This window comes from Parambassis ranga, chromosome 8, assembly GCF_900634625.1.
Source record: "Parambassis ranga chromosome 8, fParRan2.1, whole genome shotgun sequence".
NCBI lineage: Eukaryota > Metazoa > Chordata > Actinopteri > Ambassidae > Parambassis > Parambassis ranga.
In genome coordinates this window covers 5811847-5825328 of record NC_041029.1, presented here as the reverse complement: position 1 = coordinate 5825328, position 13482 = coordinate 5811847, and the positions used below count along the sequence as shown (strand labels likewise).

The 13482-nt window shown below is 42.0% G+C and overlaps 2 protein-coding genes and 1 pseudogene across 3 annotated transcripts; 1 reads left to right on the top strand and 2 right to left on the bottom strand.

Moving 5' to 3' along the window:
- Positions 1-7858: 7858 nt before the first annotated feature.
- LOC114439851 (methionine-R-sulfoxide reductase B1-A-like) lies at positions 7859-8793 on the bottom strand (annotated as a pseudogene).
- A 348-nt stretch (positions 8794-9141) lies between these two features.
- Positions 9142-10870, bottom strand: LOC114439845 (methionine-R-sulfoxide reductase B1-A-like). The gene is made up of 4 exons (XM_028412030.1): positions 10748-10870; positions 10134-10276; positions 9819-9933; positions 9142-9657 (listed from the first exon to the last, which is right to left on the bottom strand). The coding sequence occupies exons 1-4, from the start codon at positions 10800-10802 to the stop codon at positions 9638-9640; spliced, it is 333 nt and encodes a 110-aa protein (XP_028267831.1). The 5' UTR covers positions 10803-10870; the 3' UTR covers positions 9142-9637.
- Positions 10871-11234: 364 nt separating this feature from the next.
- On the top strand, positions 11235-13460 carry LOC114439869 (zinc finger protein 16-like). 2 transcript variants are annotated; one of them, XM_028412067.1, is made up of 2 exons: positions 11235-11481; positions 11713-13460. In XM_028412067.1, exons 1-2 carry the CDS (start codon positions 11298-11300, stop codon positions 12774-12776), a joined length of 1248 nt encoding a protein of 415 aa, XP_028267868.1. In that variant the 5' UTR covers positions 11235-11297; the 3' UTR covers positions 12777-13460. The 2 variants fall into 2 exon arrangements, with proteins under 2 accessions (XP_028267868.1, XP_028267867.1); XM_028412066.1 differs by having other exon boundaries at positions 11235-11511.
- The last annotated feature ends 22 nt before the right edge of the window (positions 13461-13482 follow it).

Below are 13482 nucleotides of genomic sequence, written 5' to 3'. Positions count from 1 at the left end.
TTGAAGTCATTGCTCAGAAGATTCAGCAGCTAAGGGACATTTTACCAAAACAAGTACACTTTAGAACTTTTGTCTTCTCCATTTGGCATTAATTGTAATTACACAAACAAACAGGATCAAAGAATGTGGTCCACAAATTCTTCGTCATTTGGTCAGTAGTACCTCTGCCGGAAACGACACATGGTTATGTTTATGCTAACAGATCATATGGACGTATTGTCTGGCATCAACAGAAAATATGATGCATTGATTGATGCCATCTGTTAATGGAACCGATAAAAGTAGGAGGCGGCAGGTTCGGAGGTATACCAGACTTTTACTCAGGAGAGGGTCGACTACCCCTGACTCCATGGGCTGTTGTGTTTTTACCTGGTGTTACATTTTGTTTTTACCCATGCTCAGGTTATGTTTTGAATTGCTGTTGGATTTGCTGTAAAAAATGACTGTTTAGATCCTCATCAACATGTAGAGATGTTGCCGAATAAATACACTCACCTGTTCTGTTTCCAAGGACTGAAATGTCAAACTCATGTTATATTACAGACATTGGGACTCAACCTGTGATGCATGAGCTAAGCTAACCTTGCCAGCTACCTTTGCTAAAACAGATTATTGTGGGTTTTTCTGAGTTGTCTTTGTGTCTAATATTCCAAAACAAATATAGATATCAGATTTACTTGGCATTTTACAAAGACGTTACACACTAGAGTCTGAGTTTGAACTTTCCGTAGAAAAAAAGCAGCTGCTATGAGCGCCCTGTACAACATAAAAGACTCACAATGGCCGAGCCCTTAGGTAGCAGGATCACTTAAAACAAAAACCTACAACAAAGGAGCTATGAAGCCCCACCTTCCTTACTTTAATCTGTAAAGTCAGAATGAATGACTGATACACAAAGTGAACAAAATCACTCTGATCTCTCCATCCACACAACTTTCTGCCCCCACATCCTTCTCTTCTCAGCCCCACCCCCCCTTCACACAGGTGCACTCCAAATTCATTTTCTGCCTCCAGCAGAGCTTTCAGCCTGCCAGACTTGGCCGGCAGCGTCACAGAGACACCACTGGATCTTAGAGGGAAGGGGTTGGAGCTTACGCAACAATGCTCAACGGCCTTGAAAGTATGAAACAGTGCCCACATCGTGCTTGGAGTTCAACATGGGAGTAATTTAAACCTAAGGAAGTGTTTGCATACCACTTTCATTTGGGTTAGAGTTGGGTAGAACCCAATTACACAACTGATATACATGTATAGAGACATGAGCCAGCAGATATTTTTTTTTTACGCAAACAAAAATGCATGCAAGCCTGCTCCAGCTCCTCGAAAACCAGCTGCTCCAAACAATTTTCAATATGTCTTTCATCTCGACAATGAATGCCTTTCCAGGCAGCGTGTCTGTGCAGAAGCCTCACATTTTTTAACTGTTATTTACCTTCACTCTGTACTTTATCATGGCAGCACAATCAGGCAGCTCTAAAGAGTATAGAGGGAATTAAACTGAATGACAATCATGTCATCACATAAGCCACAGACCATTCGGGAAATGCCTTCTTTTCTAATCCGCAGCTCTGTGGTGAAAAGTGGGATCTGGTGGTTGGCTCCGAAGTGATATTGGGTGTGTTAGGAAGGGTGGAGGAGACGGGGGGTGTTAGGGTTGACTATATGTGCTGTGTGCCTGTGTGAGAGAAGCAAATGGTGTTTAAAAAGTCTTGTGACTGCAAATCAAAGGTGAATAATTTAAACTGAGCAAACATCACTGTGGAGATGCAGAGACGTCCATGCCTTCAAGGTCTTTATGCACACATCCATGTGCCTGTGGAGATCTATTGTTCCAGTCTGCATGCACATGTACCACTTGTGGTACTCATATCCCAGACTTAACTTAGAGAAATGTTTGTGGGCTGCTCTGTGTGGCTTCTTTTCATCCAGAGGCCTCGTCTTTTTTAAATGTTGATTGCCATGACGTCAGCTCCAAACCTCAGCCTTGCCTTTTATGTGTCACTGTCACCATCTATTTCCGCCCGTGTGTAAAAAAACAACTTTATTTCCATCGGTGCAAATTCACTGACACGGACAGTTGGACTGAACACTGGGCTACTGTTACTGGGCCAGAACCGCCACCCAGCTGGAGATGCTTGTTAATTTTCACACTCTCTCAACTTGTCCAAAACAATTGACAGACTAAAGATGCACCTAGGGTGAACATCTCATGATTTAACTCGGTGGCTATGCGCTCATTTTATGTTAACAAACTCGGTCTCTGTAAATAAAAACACAAACAGTCAATGGATGGGTGTTAACTGGCTGTAATTGCTGGTGTAAAACCACAGCAGTTTGTCTCTCCACTTTCTGGAGTTTCCCATGTTTTTCAAATTCCAATCTGTCACAGCAACTGTGAGAAAAAAGGAGGAGAGCTGTCAGGCTGCGAAGAAGAGAGAGAGAGAGAAAAGTCCTCTGTCCATTGCCTCAGTGTTGAGTCAGCTCTGTTAAAATAGTATCACCTGTCCTGTGAGATCCTGCAGGCCAGAAGGAGTGTGTGTGTGTGTGTGTGTCAAAATGTTTCATGCTGCAGAAACAGGAGATAGCCTTCTACCCTGTGGGGCCTGTCTGCGTTTCACAGGAATGTGAAATCATGTGCGACTCAAACAAGCAAACCATCACCGAAGGTGCTGACGGTTGTTTTGGCCGAGGGGGACAGGAGTGTACCAAATATGTGACCTATACCAGGGAAAAAAACAGCCGTGATGGGAGATAAACGAGGTGTAAAAATAGGAGATTCATTTAATAGATTGACATGTTTTTTAGTATGACCCAATTAGCTGAGAAGTTGTATCATTGCTTTAACACAAACAGGACTACCTGGTACATTATCCCTTCACCGGCCGGTTAGTTCAGGTACTGTTGACCAAGGAAAGGACTCAATTTCTGTGATTTATAAGTCTGCTGTTCCTGAAAAAAAAGAACTTTTGCTGGTTAACTTTGTGGAAAGTTAAATATATTTGCAATTTGTTGTTATGGAATTTAATCCTGGTTGTCATTGATCATGACATCAAGTATGTATTTGACTTTGGGTGCAGTCTTTCTGATTTTACAAGGCAGATTACGCTGCATAGACACAGGCTAGCTGTTTCTCCATCACCAGCGGTTATGCTAAGCTAAGCTATCATTTACCATTAAGACATGAACCTGAACTTGAACTCATCAAACTACAAATTTAGAGGAAGACATCACTTCATCAGCACAGGTTCATAATTTGGAGCTGTGGTCGCAGTGAAGCCTCTTTCTTTAAAAACGCCACCACGCCCTCACTTTGTTGTAAAGCTGATAATCACATTGGGTTGTCTGAGATGAGTCTCATTCCTGTGGGAATGTATTCTGAGACTTTGACCTCTTCTTTTTTAACCTTTACCGACACACACACACACACAGTCACGCACACTCAACCCATCCTCTTTGCTCTCATCTGGTCTCACTTTAGGTTTTGAGGTCTATGTTTGTAGGGACACAACAGAAGCACAGTGATCCAAATGACAGCGCACGGACTTTCCCCAAATAAATAAAAATGAATTTGGAATCTGTTTGGACCGAGTGGTCAATCCCTTCCTGCAGTAATTGCCACAGATACATATGGTGGAAAAACAGAGTACTCTCTGCCGTTAGTATTGACATAACATGGTGTTCTCTGCACAAATCCAGAAACACTGCCAAGCCAATAAGGAGAGGCCGAGGGATTAGAAGAAACAATTACTCCAGGATGACTGACAGGTGAGATTATAGCAGTGTTTGCTTTTCTGGCACAAACATAAATGAGTAAAGCGCAAACGTGGAGAAATAAAAATGCTGAGAGTGAAGATAACGGATTATTTTTGATAAAGCAGCTGATGAAAGATAGTTGGCTCTGAAAGATGTAAAGGTAAACGTGTGTGTGTGTGTTTGTTGCACAATAGGTGCTGAGGGGCATAAAGATGGAAAGGTGTGTGGAATTCCCCTCATGCAACCTTGAGGATCCTTAAAAAGACGCACACACACTGTAAGTTATTTAAATACAATAATTATTATTGTTTGGAGTGTTTTTAAGGAACAGTCTGACATTTTGGAAAATGCATGTCAAGATTTGAATACCGAGCAGCCAGATTAAATGAGATTAGATTCGACTATATTAAACTATAAACTATAAACTATAAACTATAAACTATATAAATTTTAGCTTATAAATCTTGTCAGCTTCAAGCTAAATGTTGACCGATTATGATTGGGTCATAATCCCTGAGAGCTCTGTGCACAGAAGTTAGCAATCAGCATGACCAAAGGAGACATTTTCACAGTTAAGACCACCCATTTTAGGTCTGGGGGGGGGGGGGGGGGGGGGTTTACAGGAGTCTATATTGCTCCATATTGCTCCAAGTACACACAGACACTAAGAGAGAGGAAAAAAAATGCAGGATCAAACAGGCTGGGAGTCTTCTCAACATGATCTGGATCTCATATGAAGTACACTTGGATTACTAACCAAGATGACAGAGGATGAGCAGCCACAAATTGCAGGGAGCTTGGGAGAGTGGATGGCTGTAGTTTGGGTGGAGGTGGGAGGTGGGGTGGGTACGTATAGGGAAAGACTGAGGTAATGACTTCCTTCTCCACAGGACAGCTACGTCTCTGTCTGAGATGATGTTTTTTAGCGTGCCGCAAACTTCTCCAGACGTCAGAGGCGTCTGACATTTTCTGGACACGCGCTGACACAAACACGGCATTTTTCCACAGTGCATCATGGCTCTGACTGTCAGCTAGACGAGAATCCTTTTAAATCAATCAGCTGAAATCCTAAACCTTCCCAATAGTTCCATAATCTCAAGGTCGTGCGTTTTGATAAATGTTTCCTGGCCTCTGGCGCACTGTTATCTGCGGCTCTGATCGTTTTTTTGTTAACCAGCTTCTGACACTGAAACTTGCAGAGCAGACACAAAGAGAAGACAGTGACATGTTGAGGGCAGCATTCCTACACTTTCTGGATCACTGTGCCCACCACTGAGGCCTTTTAAAACACCCTCATAGTCTTCTGATCATTGCTGGATAAAAGTTGACATGTGGGCACGCTGTCAGTCGGCCTTTTGGTGAAGTTTTCAAACTTTTGTTCTTATCCCTCAGTTGAGAATGAGGACCTCTCTCCCTGATCTGTGCCACACACCTCAAGTATTCCTTTGAAGCTCCAAGACCAGCCTGCGCTTTTATCTCAGGGTCCTACTGTCTTAAAGACAGATCAGAGTGCAGATACTGAGCTGAGTTGTGTTTGCGAACACATGAGCTCAAAATCCTCAGTGATCGTGTGATAAGGATGACAATAAAGCGGCAGAGGTCGCTGAAATGTCCCCTATTTTCTCACTGCTAACCCTCGTATTAAGGGATTTGGGTTTTTGGCTTTGCTCTGCAGCCTCTCACATGTTTAAAGTGTTGGAAATACATGTGGAGTTTCCCATTGTTTCTTCCATAATTGTATTTTTATCGCTCCTCATTTTAGTTTTACAGTGTTTACAGCCCATCTAGATATGCATTTCATAGACCAGCACCACATTAAAATAAATCTGTTTATACTCTCACATAATTTCATGTTGTGGTTCACTGCTGGGTCTTTTTTTTCAGAGAGGATGAGCTAAGAAAAAAGAAATAAACTCTCATTTTGGTTTTCATAAGCCCCGTCTCTTCCAGAACACATGCTGTCCTGACAGAATTACAACAATGCCCAACCTGAAGAGCCTCCAGTTTCCACAGCGCTCCTTTGATCTGGAGCGGAAATCACATTCCAGTGTCATGTATAAAAAGCTTTGTTTATACTTTCATTTTATACAGACAGATGTTTGGCCAACATATGTACTGTATGTGGAAACATGTGGAGGGCAGCTCCAACTGAGTATGGATGGAGACATCATATATATGGTGGGTTAACGCACATGCTGCAGATATTACTCCCTGATGAAAGGAAATTTCTATATTTTAGTTACAGTCACGCATTCGGGTGCTCGAATCCTCCAACAAAGTGATCACAGCTTCTGTGGTGTGTGAAGCAGGGCCACTGGATGGCAGATGTTTTTTTTTTTTGGAAATACTACCTTAATGAACTTGGATGTAATGCGTGTGGATGCAGAATGGGACCATTTAAAACAGAAGCAGGTGCAGTGCCCGTAAACATCCACATCTAAGCAACCATATATGTTACAATTAAAACAAGATGGGAATGAGTCAGAGTGGTGCACACACACACACACACACACACACACACACACATATGTCTTGTTAAACCTTGAGATTTTGGCCTCAGGCCTGGGGAAGACTTTTGGAGTATAGGGGTGGTGGTTTAATGTAATTAAGGATCCCATTTGCTTCACAAGCAGGATGAGCCCCAGAGGTCAGTGGGAGGAAAAAAGTCTGTGTCGTGATTCTATCAGAGGATTACCACTTCCTTCTTCCTGTTTGGCGGTACAGCCGTGCTCAGATGCCAGACAGAAAGACTGCTCTCACAGATAGCAAATTCTAATTACAGTCCTGTGTTTTCAGCAATTTCCTTTCTACTCTCACATCTGGTTTATCTTTAGGGCCCAAGCGCTGAGTGGCGCAAGAGTCCTCTTATATCTGAGTGAATTATTATTAGTAGTAGTTGTAGTGCCACTAAAAATGGTGGGCACATGTATCATATCTACACTTTAAAAAAAGCCTCATGGAAACACACCAGAAGATTTATATATATATATATATATATATATATATAGGTCTCAACCTGCAGTCATATATTCTTAACTAACCAATCATCATCTGATAGCAGAACCCCAGTGTTTTATAGGCAGAGTCACCTTCGATTGAGCTCCAGTCACTTCAAACCCATTGCAATGCAGACCTATCAGAGTTGTGACTTGTAAGTTGTTTCCATGATGATGCAACAAATTGACATTTTGCCATGAAACAGGAAGTTGTAGTAACTCCAGGCGATATCCTTTGAGCAACAGTCCAGGTTTCTACATGTCTACAATATCAACCTTAGAACAGTGTCCCTACCGCACATAAAAGTTGCAAACTTTGCAGCTTTAATCATAAACAAAACTGAAAAGTGTGGACAAAACTCTGAAAGTGACAAAAACCTTCGATTTGTTTACACATAAGAGACACTTATGCCCCAGCTGCTTCCTTTAAAGTGAACTGAGTTTTGATCATCCCTCAGACACGATCACCATCTCATCAAATCCACAAAGTAGTCTTTGCTTTAACCATTACAGTATGTGAATGTTTGCACTTCCTGTCTTAATCCTTGGGTTGACACTGAAGCTTTCATCTACTCTTCTGATCTTCCATCCTTTGAAATAAGCAGCTCCACACCTGCTCATCCCAGACACTTAAACAGCAGCAGAGCTGTTGAACGTACCCCCACGTCCTCGCTTTGTTTAAAATTCCACCGCACCACTGGCCAAGAAGCTCTGAGACAGAGAGAAACACTTTGCTGAGAACAACAACACAGGGGAAACAGCCACGAAACCTCATGACAGGGAGAGGACACAGTGTTCTCCCTTTGATTGAAGATAGTTCTGCTAAGTTCCTTCCTTTCTTCTTTAGATCCTTCTTCATTTCATTTTCAGGCCATTCTCTCAGCTGCCACCAGTGTGCATGGACTACATGAGGAATGAGTCAACACGGGTTACGCTGCTCTAAGAGGCTCAAAATAAATGTGCCCTGCTGAGAGACCTTGGGATCAGGCTAGCAGAATGAGTGTTCATGTGGTCTTCAGGGCTCCTGAGCCTCTGATCACAACATAATACACAACCTGAAACGGCGTACAGCGCCATCAACTGATGAATCATATATTACACTACACTCATTTGCAGTGAGGCACTAAAGCAGTTTTACTGATTCTATTACTGACTATTCTAAAACATCAGACAACAGTTATACATTAACATGTACCACACAAATGACTGTAGTGGAATTTTCCCAGTCTCTGTTTATTTTTCGCTAAAAAACAAACTTGATTTCCCGTTGCTGTCCAGCATGACGACCGTCCATCAGTGCCTGGGCGATCCATCAGGCTTTGTCCCAGAGCACTTCATTCACTGCCCACACCTTTAGCAGGAAGATCCATTGTCCCCCTTTCACTCACTTTTCTGTCCATCTGTAGGAGAGAAAGGACACCAAACACTAACACTGGGTCAGCATCTGTGTAATGTATGTGACAGAGCAACAGAGATACAGACTCACTCTTATGGATGAACCTCAGTGAGCTGCTGAAGATTCAGAAGCGTGACAGCCCCTCTCTCGGTCCATCATGCAAGAACTCATGGCCCAGACCGTTGCCACACTTCCCACAACAAACCTGCAGAAACATGGATGTTAAGATGTTTATATCACAGTTCTATTACTGTTATAAAATCCAGTAACTACCTTTACAGGGCCCCATGCTTCAGGATGTTTAGAGACACTGTCTTCGTGGATCGTCTCTGAGAATGCAGGCCAAGGTGACGAGTGCTCAAACTTGGATGTGCTAGAAAACAACTGGTGGCCACATTCAGCACAAACATATACACCTGAGAGAAAAGACACAAACTTAACAGTGGGCCTTGCTCACGCTTCACACCTGGCTTCATGCCGCTTCACTCACCAGGATGAAAGTGATTTTTATATTCTTCTCCACCAGAAAATGAACAATATGACATTTCATCCATGTCAGACATCTTGGTTCCTTAAGGCGCAGAGTAGTTTAAAAGTAGAGTCAGCCAGCTTGAGCTGGGAAAAACAAGCACGTCTGTATCATGTGTCACCAGCTCTGTGGCGTGTGTGATACCGTGTCTTAGACTCTGGCTCCACCTAGTGGCAGTAATGGAAATAAAGTTTTTTCACTATCAGAACTTTATTGCCATTTGCACAGGCACAGAGCAGTACAGATAAATTTGTTAACCATTTGTTTATAGTGGTTTTTTTTCTGCTGGCATTTTTTTCTCTTTTTTTAGAAGTTTCCTCTTAATATATTTTGTATAATGTGTAGCACAAATTAAGCAGGATAACTGCATTTTAGTGCCACCACCATTAGAGTGTCCTGCTCAACACTTCTAACACTGACCTAACTTTGAATCAGCCACAATGGATTAAAATGATGAAGACTTTTTTTTAATAATTTAAAATATTTATTTGATTTCTTTTCATATGAGTCATGAGGTGATCAATTTACATACATATTTTTTCAGAGCAAAATGAAAATAGCATATTAACTTTGAGCACACATCAAACACAGCAAGTGTACCGCTTTGTGGTTTAAAATAAATCTGTGATCTTTGGAAGTGCTTAATCTATTCTTAGAGTCACTTTTGTGCACTGCTTCCTTCTGACAGGCTGATGTAGTGGAGCAATAACTCACACATCTTCCTTTCTCATTGTTATTCAACAGTATAATTGCTAAACTCAACAGCGGCTGTTTACTGAATCTGTGATGATTGCATAGTAGAGGTATTTAGACCAGCCCCTCTGATCTTGCTGTCCAGTGAGGCCATCGTTCATCAGAGCCCTGGTGCTCCCAGACTGGGATTTATACCAGAACACTTCATTGACTGTCCGCACATTCAGCAGCTCAGAGAGACTTCGAGCTCAGTAGTATTTCATGCTCACCTTACTGTCCATCAACCTTATCTATAGAGAGGAGACAAAGAGAAACATGTGTAGTTTATGTTAAATAAGTATCTGAAACACTCACTCTTTCCTCCTTTTTTACTTTATAGGAAACATGTACAGCATATCTAACCAGACAGATAAAACAGTACCACATTGGCGTTGTTTCTTCTTCCTTATACCTTTAGGGACGAACTTCAGTGAGCTGCTGAATATTCAAAAGCGAGACAACCCTTTGGCTGGTCCATCATTTACAAACTCATGTCCCAGTCCATTTCCACACTTCCCACATCGCACCTAGAACAAGACAGCACACCTGCATCTGACTCTGTATTGTCAATATTCAAAGCAGGAAGCAAGCAAGCGGCCAGTAATTATGGAATTTCCCAGCTTGGGATAATGAAAGTAATTCTATACTATTACAGGTAGATTATTAAAAAATCTATGTATTTGTTCAAACTTAGCACACAGAGGTGAAACTGCTGCACGCAGGGTACCTTGAATGCTCCGGGTCTCTCCTCATGTTTGGACACACTGTCCTCACGGATGGTCTCTGTAAAGGCTGGCCAGGGTGAGGAGTGTTCATACTTTGAGCGGCTGGAAAACAGCTGGTGGTCACACTTGGAGCATACATAAATCCCTGAGGAGCAAAGTAAATCATTATTTAACAAAGAAGAGTAGAAAGTCCAGTTTCATGTTTCCTTTGAGTTTTAAATAATTTCATTTTCAGATTGTTTTTGTAATGTTGATCGTGTAGAATAAACGTTGACTATCTGTCATTGTTCAAGTGTTGCTTTAAATGAGTTTACCTCCTCTTCTGTGAAGCTAAATCCAGTTTTGTAACCAAGTTATGGTAACTCCCAAATAAGTTTTTCATTATATAGATAATTATTTGCACACTTACTTTACTTACTTTATTCAAGTGAACACACAAAGACTGCAGCCGAAAACTTTGTAAGATCTTCAAATGTTTGAAAAGTTATTTACCATGATAGCAAAACAGCTAGTCGGTAGCTAGTCGTCTCTAATGGACATCAAACGAGTTCTAAACAGCACCGTGTATGCAGCAGCTTCGAATAAAGTTTACAAGAGGTCAGTGCAACGGGGGTACCTGGATTGAAGTGGTCTTTATAAACTTCTCCACCGAAGAAAGAACAGAACGACATCGTTATCAGTGTTACGACTTTAACCGGCCTCCTGTTCACAGCAGACCGACAACATTCCAACGCAAATAACAAACACTTCCGCTATGCGTGGCTGACTTTCAAAATAAATGTGCGTTTACTAGAAATTACCACAGCATTGGACTGTCCATGAAGTTATGAAGGTTTATTAGGGCCACAGAATTCTGACGTCGGATTCTAAAAACTCAAATAGTTCTGTTTTCATGTGTGTTCACCCAATAACGCAGCATTTGTAGTCCTGTAGTCCTATTACAATTATTGTGTTACAACATTTAAAATGAAGTATAGCATAGTTTTTGCTTTAGTTAATGTTATGTTTATGTTAATTCATATTGTCTTGCACTATTCTTGAATTGGTGCTTTTATTTTGAAAAAACCCAATCGGAAGTACAAGTGTTGGATTGACCACTTCAGTCTACTTTTTTGGTATCCAGCCGTCACTACTGATGTTTTTACGCCGCACTTCCCTCCAGGGACATGGACACCACGATGATTCAGCTGAGGCTGTTCGTTCACCAGCGGCTGTTCTCGGCTGCAGAGGAGATCCTCGGAGAAGTGGAGAAAACAGTAGCGTTAGCTTTACACGAAGCCGATGTTAGCCGATCTAAAGAAGAGGCGGAAAGTCTGCGACACCAGCTGGATCACTTGACGAAGCAACCGGGTGTGTGGATTCTCTTTATAGTAATGAAATGTAAGGGGTGGTAGTAGGAAAACTTCTCCCATCACTTCTCACATTTTCTCCTGGAGAAGTAGCTTTATTGCTAACTGTTTTACGCACACGCATGCGCACTGGAAAGGCCTCCAGCAGCTTTGCGTATCTTCATTATTTTACTTAGTATCCAGATTTATTTCCATTATCTTTTGGGTAACCTTTGGAATATGTTCTGTTTAGCTGCAAGACCTCCTGTGACCACCAGCAACATGACCGATGGAGAAGAACGTGGCCTCCAGCTGCTGCAGGAAAACCTAGAGGAGAGTCCAGAGGTCCCAGTCCCCTCTAACCCCAGTACAGATCTTGATGAGACAGATTGGAATCACTGCTTGGTGGGGACTGAATTCAAGGTGCCTGAGATAAAAGAGGAGCAGGAGCAAGCTGGGGATGAAGGCCCAACACCTGAGGCTGTTTGTCCTTTTCCTGAAATTGGAAAGTTTGAGGAAGATCAGCCAGAGATATCATATGAAATACAGCTAGAGTCTTCAGTCTGCTCTGCAGCTGGGAATGACAATGATGAGGAACGGGTGAGCAGCATAGGAGAACAGACAACGATGCAGGAAGCAAAGGATGGCATGGAAGCATGGGATGACAAAGCAGCTCTGCCTCATAGGAATCCCTCTGGTAAAGACCTTAAAGACCGCAGTTTTTGCTCTTTCTGTGGCAAGGGGTTCCTTTACATTGGCTCTTTAATGAAGCATGTTAAAACACATAAGCGCCAAAGTAATTGTAACAAATGCGGAAAGATATATCAGTCCCCAAAAGCGCTGATAAAACATTTGAAAAGTTGTCACAGCAAATCATTATTTTGTGACATTTGCGGTGAGGTTTTCTCTGACCGTGGATGTCTCCAGAGGCATAAAAAAACCCACAAGGACGTAGAAGAGTTTGTGTGTCAAGAATGTGGCAAAACATTTCAACGCATGGATCATCTCAACGTGCATGTGAGGATCCATTCTGGAGAGAAACCATATCAGTGTAACATCTGTGAAAAAGCTTTCAGTCAGAGCCAGAACCTCATCATTCATAAAAGAATTCATACGGGGGAGAGGCCGTACAAATGCAGTCTGTGTGACAAAGGGTTCACCACAAGCAGCCAACTGAAAACCCACATGATGGTCCATTCAGGAGAAAGGCCACACCCGTGTGATATATGTGGTAAACATTTCCCACAGAGAGGAAAAATGAGGAGACATAGGATCATACATACAAAAGGCTGCACACCTGCCATATCTGTGGTGTGAGATATGAGTCAAAGGTGCACTTGGAAACTCGTGGATAGCCAGCTGAAGAAATGTAACCATGACGTACAATCTCAGAACATGTGCTCAATTTAAAGCGACTATAAGCCATCATTTAGAAATAACCAGGTAACTTGACCATTCCTGTGTATTATATTATACACTCTGCCTGACATTCCTGAATCGAGCATTTGTTATTGGAATAATTTGATACATGTCACCTAGGCTGCCACCTCACAGTGAACATCAAGTCAAATATTCTGGTTCTGAATGGAAGAATCAGATGAGCCTTGTTTGTTGTGACACCTGTGGCCATGAAGTGAACTGCAGTCAGCAGCCTGCGCTCAGGAGTGAGCATCTTAAACAGGAATTTAATCAATATCCAATCCTTTACTGTTGCCATGGCTCTGTCTAATATCTTTGAATCAGTTTTAAAAGGTTAAGTCAGTTCAGTATGTTCGCCCCAGTGTGCACATCTGCATCTGTTCCTCACCACATTTCATGTTTGTGCACGTTTGTTGCCCAGGTGTATACACAGTGCCAACTGATAAAATATGTTTAACTATTTGATGACTACAAGCATTTGGTATCCAAAGTTGAAGATTTACAGGTTAAAACTGCTTCTTCTGCTGGCAGTTCATCTTGTTTACTGTTCACTTGAATGGTAAAATAAAAGTTGACTCTTCATCCATCTTGTCAGTCAATGAAT

Excerpts from the sequence above, each read along its gene's own strand:
- LOC114439869 (XM_028412066.1), top strand. The coding sequence starts at position 11,298 with ATGGACACCACGATGATTCAGCTGAGGCTGTTCGTTCACCAGCGGCTG. Across the intron at positions 11,512-11,712 it reads TCTCTTTATAGTAATGAAAT|CTGCAAGACCTCCTGTGACC; the intron begins GTAAGGGGTGGT and ends TGTTCTGTTTAG.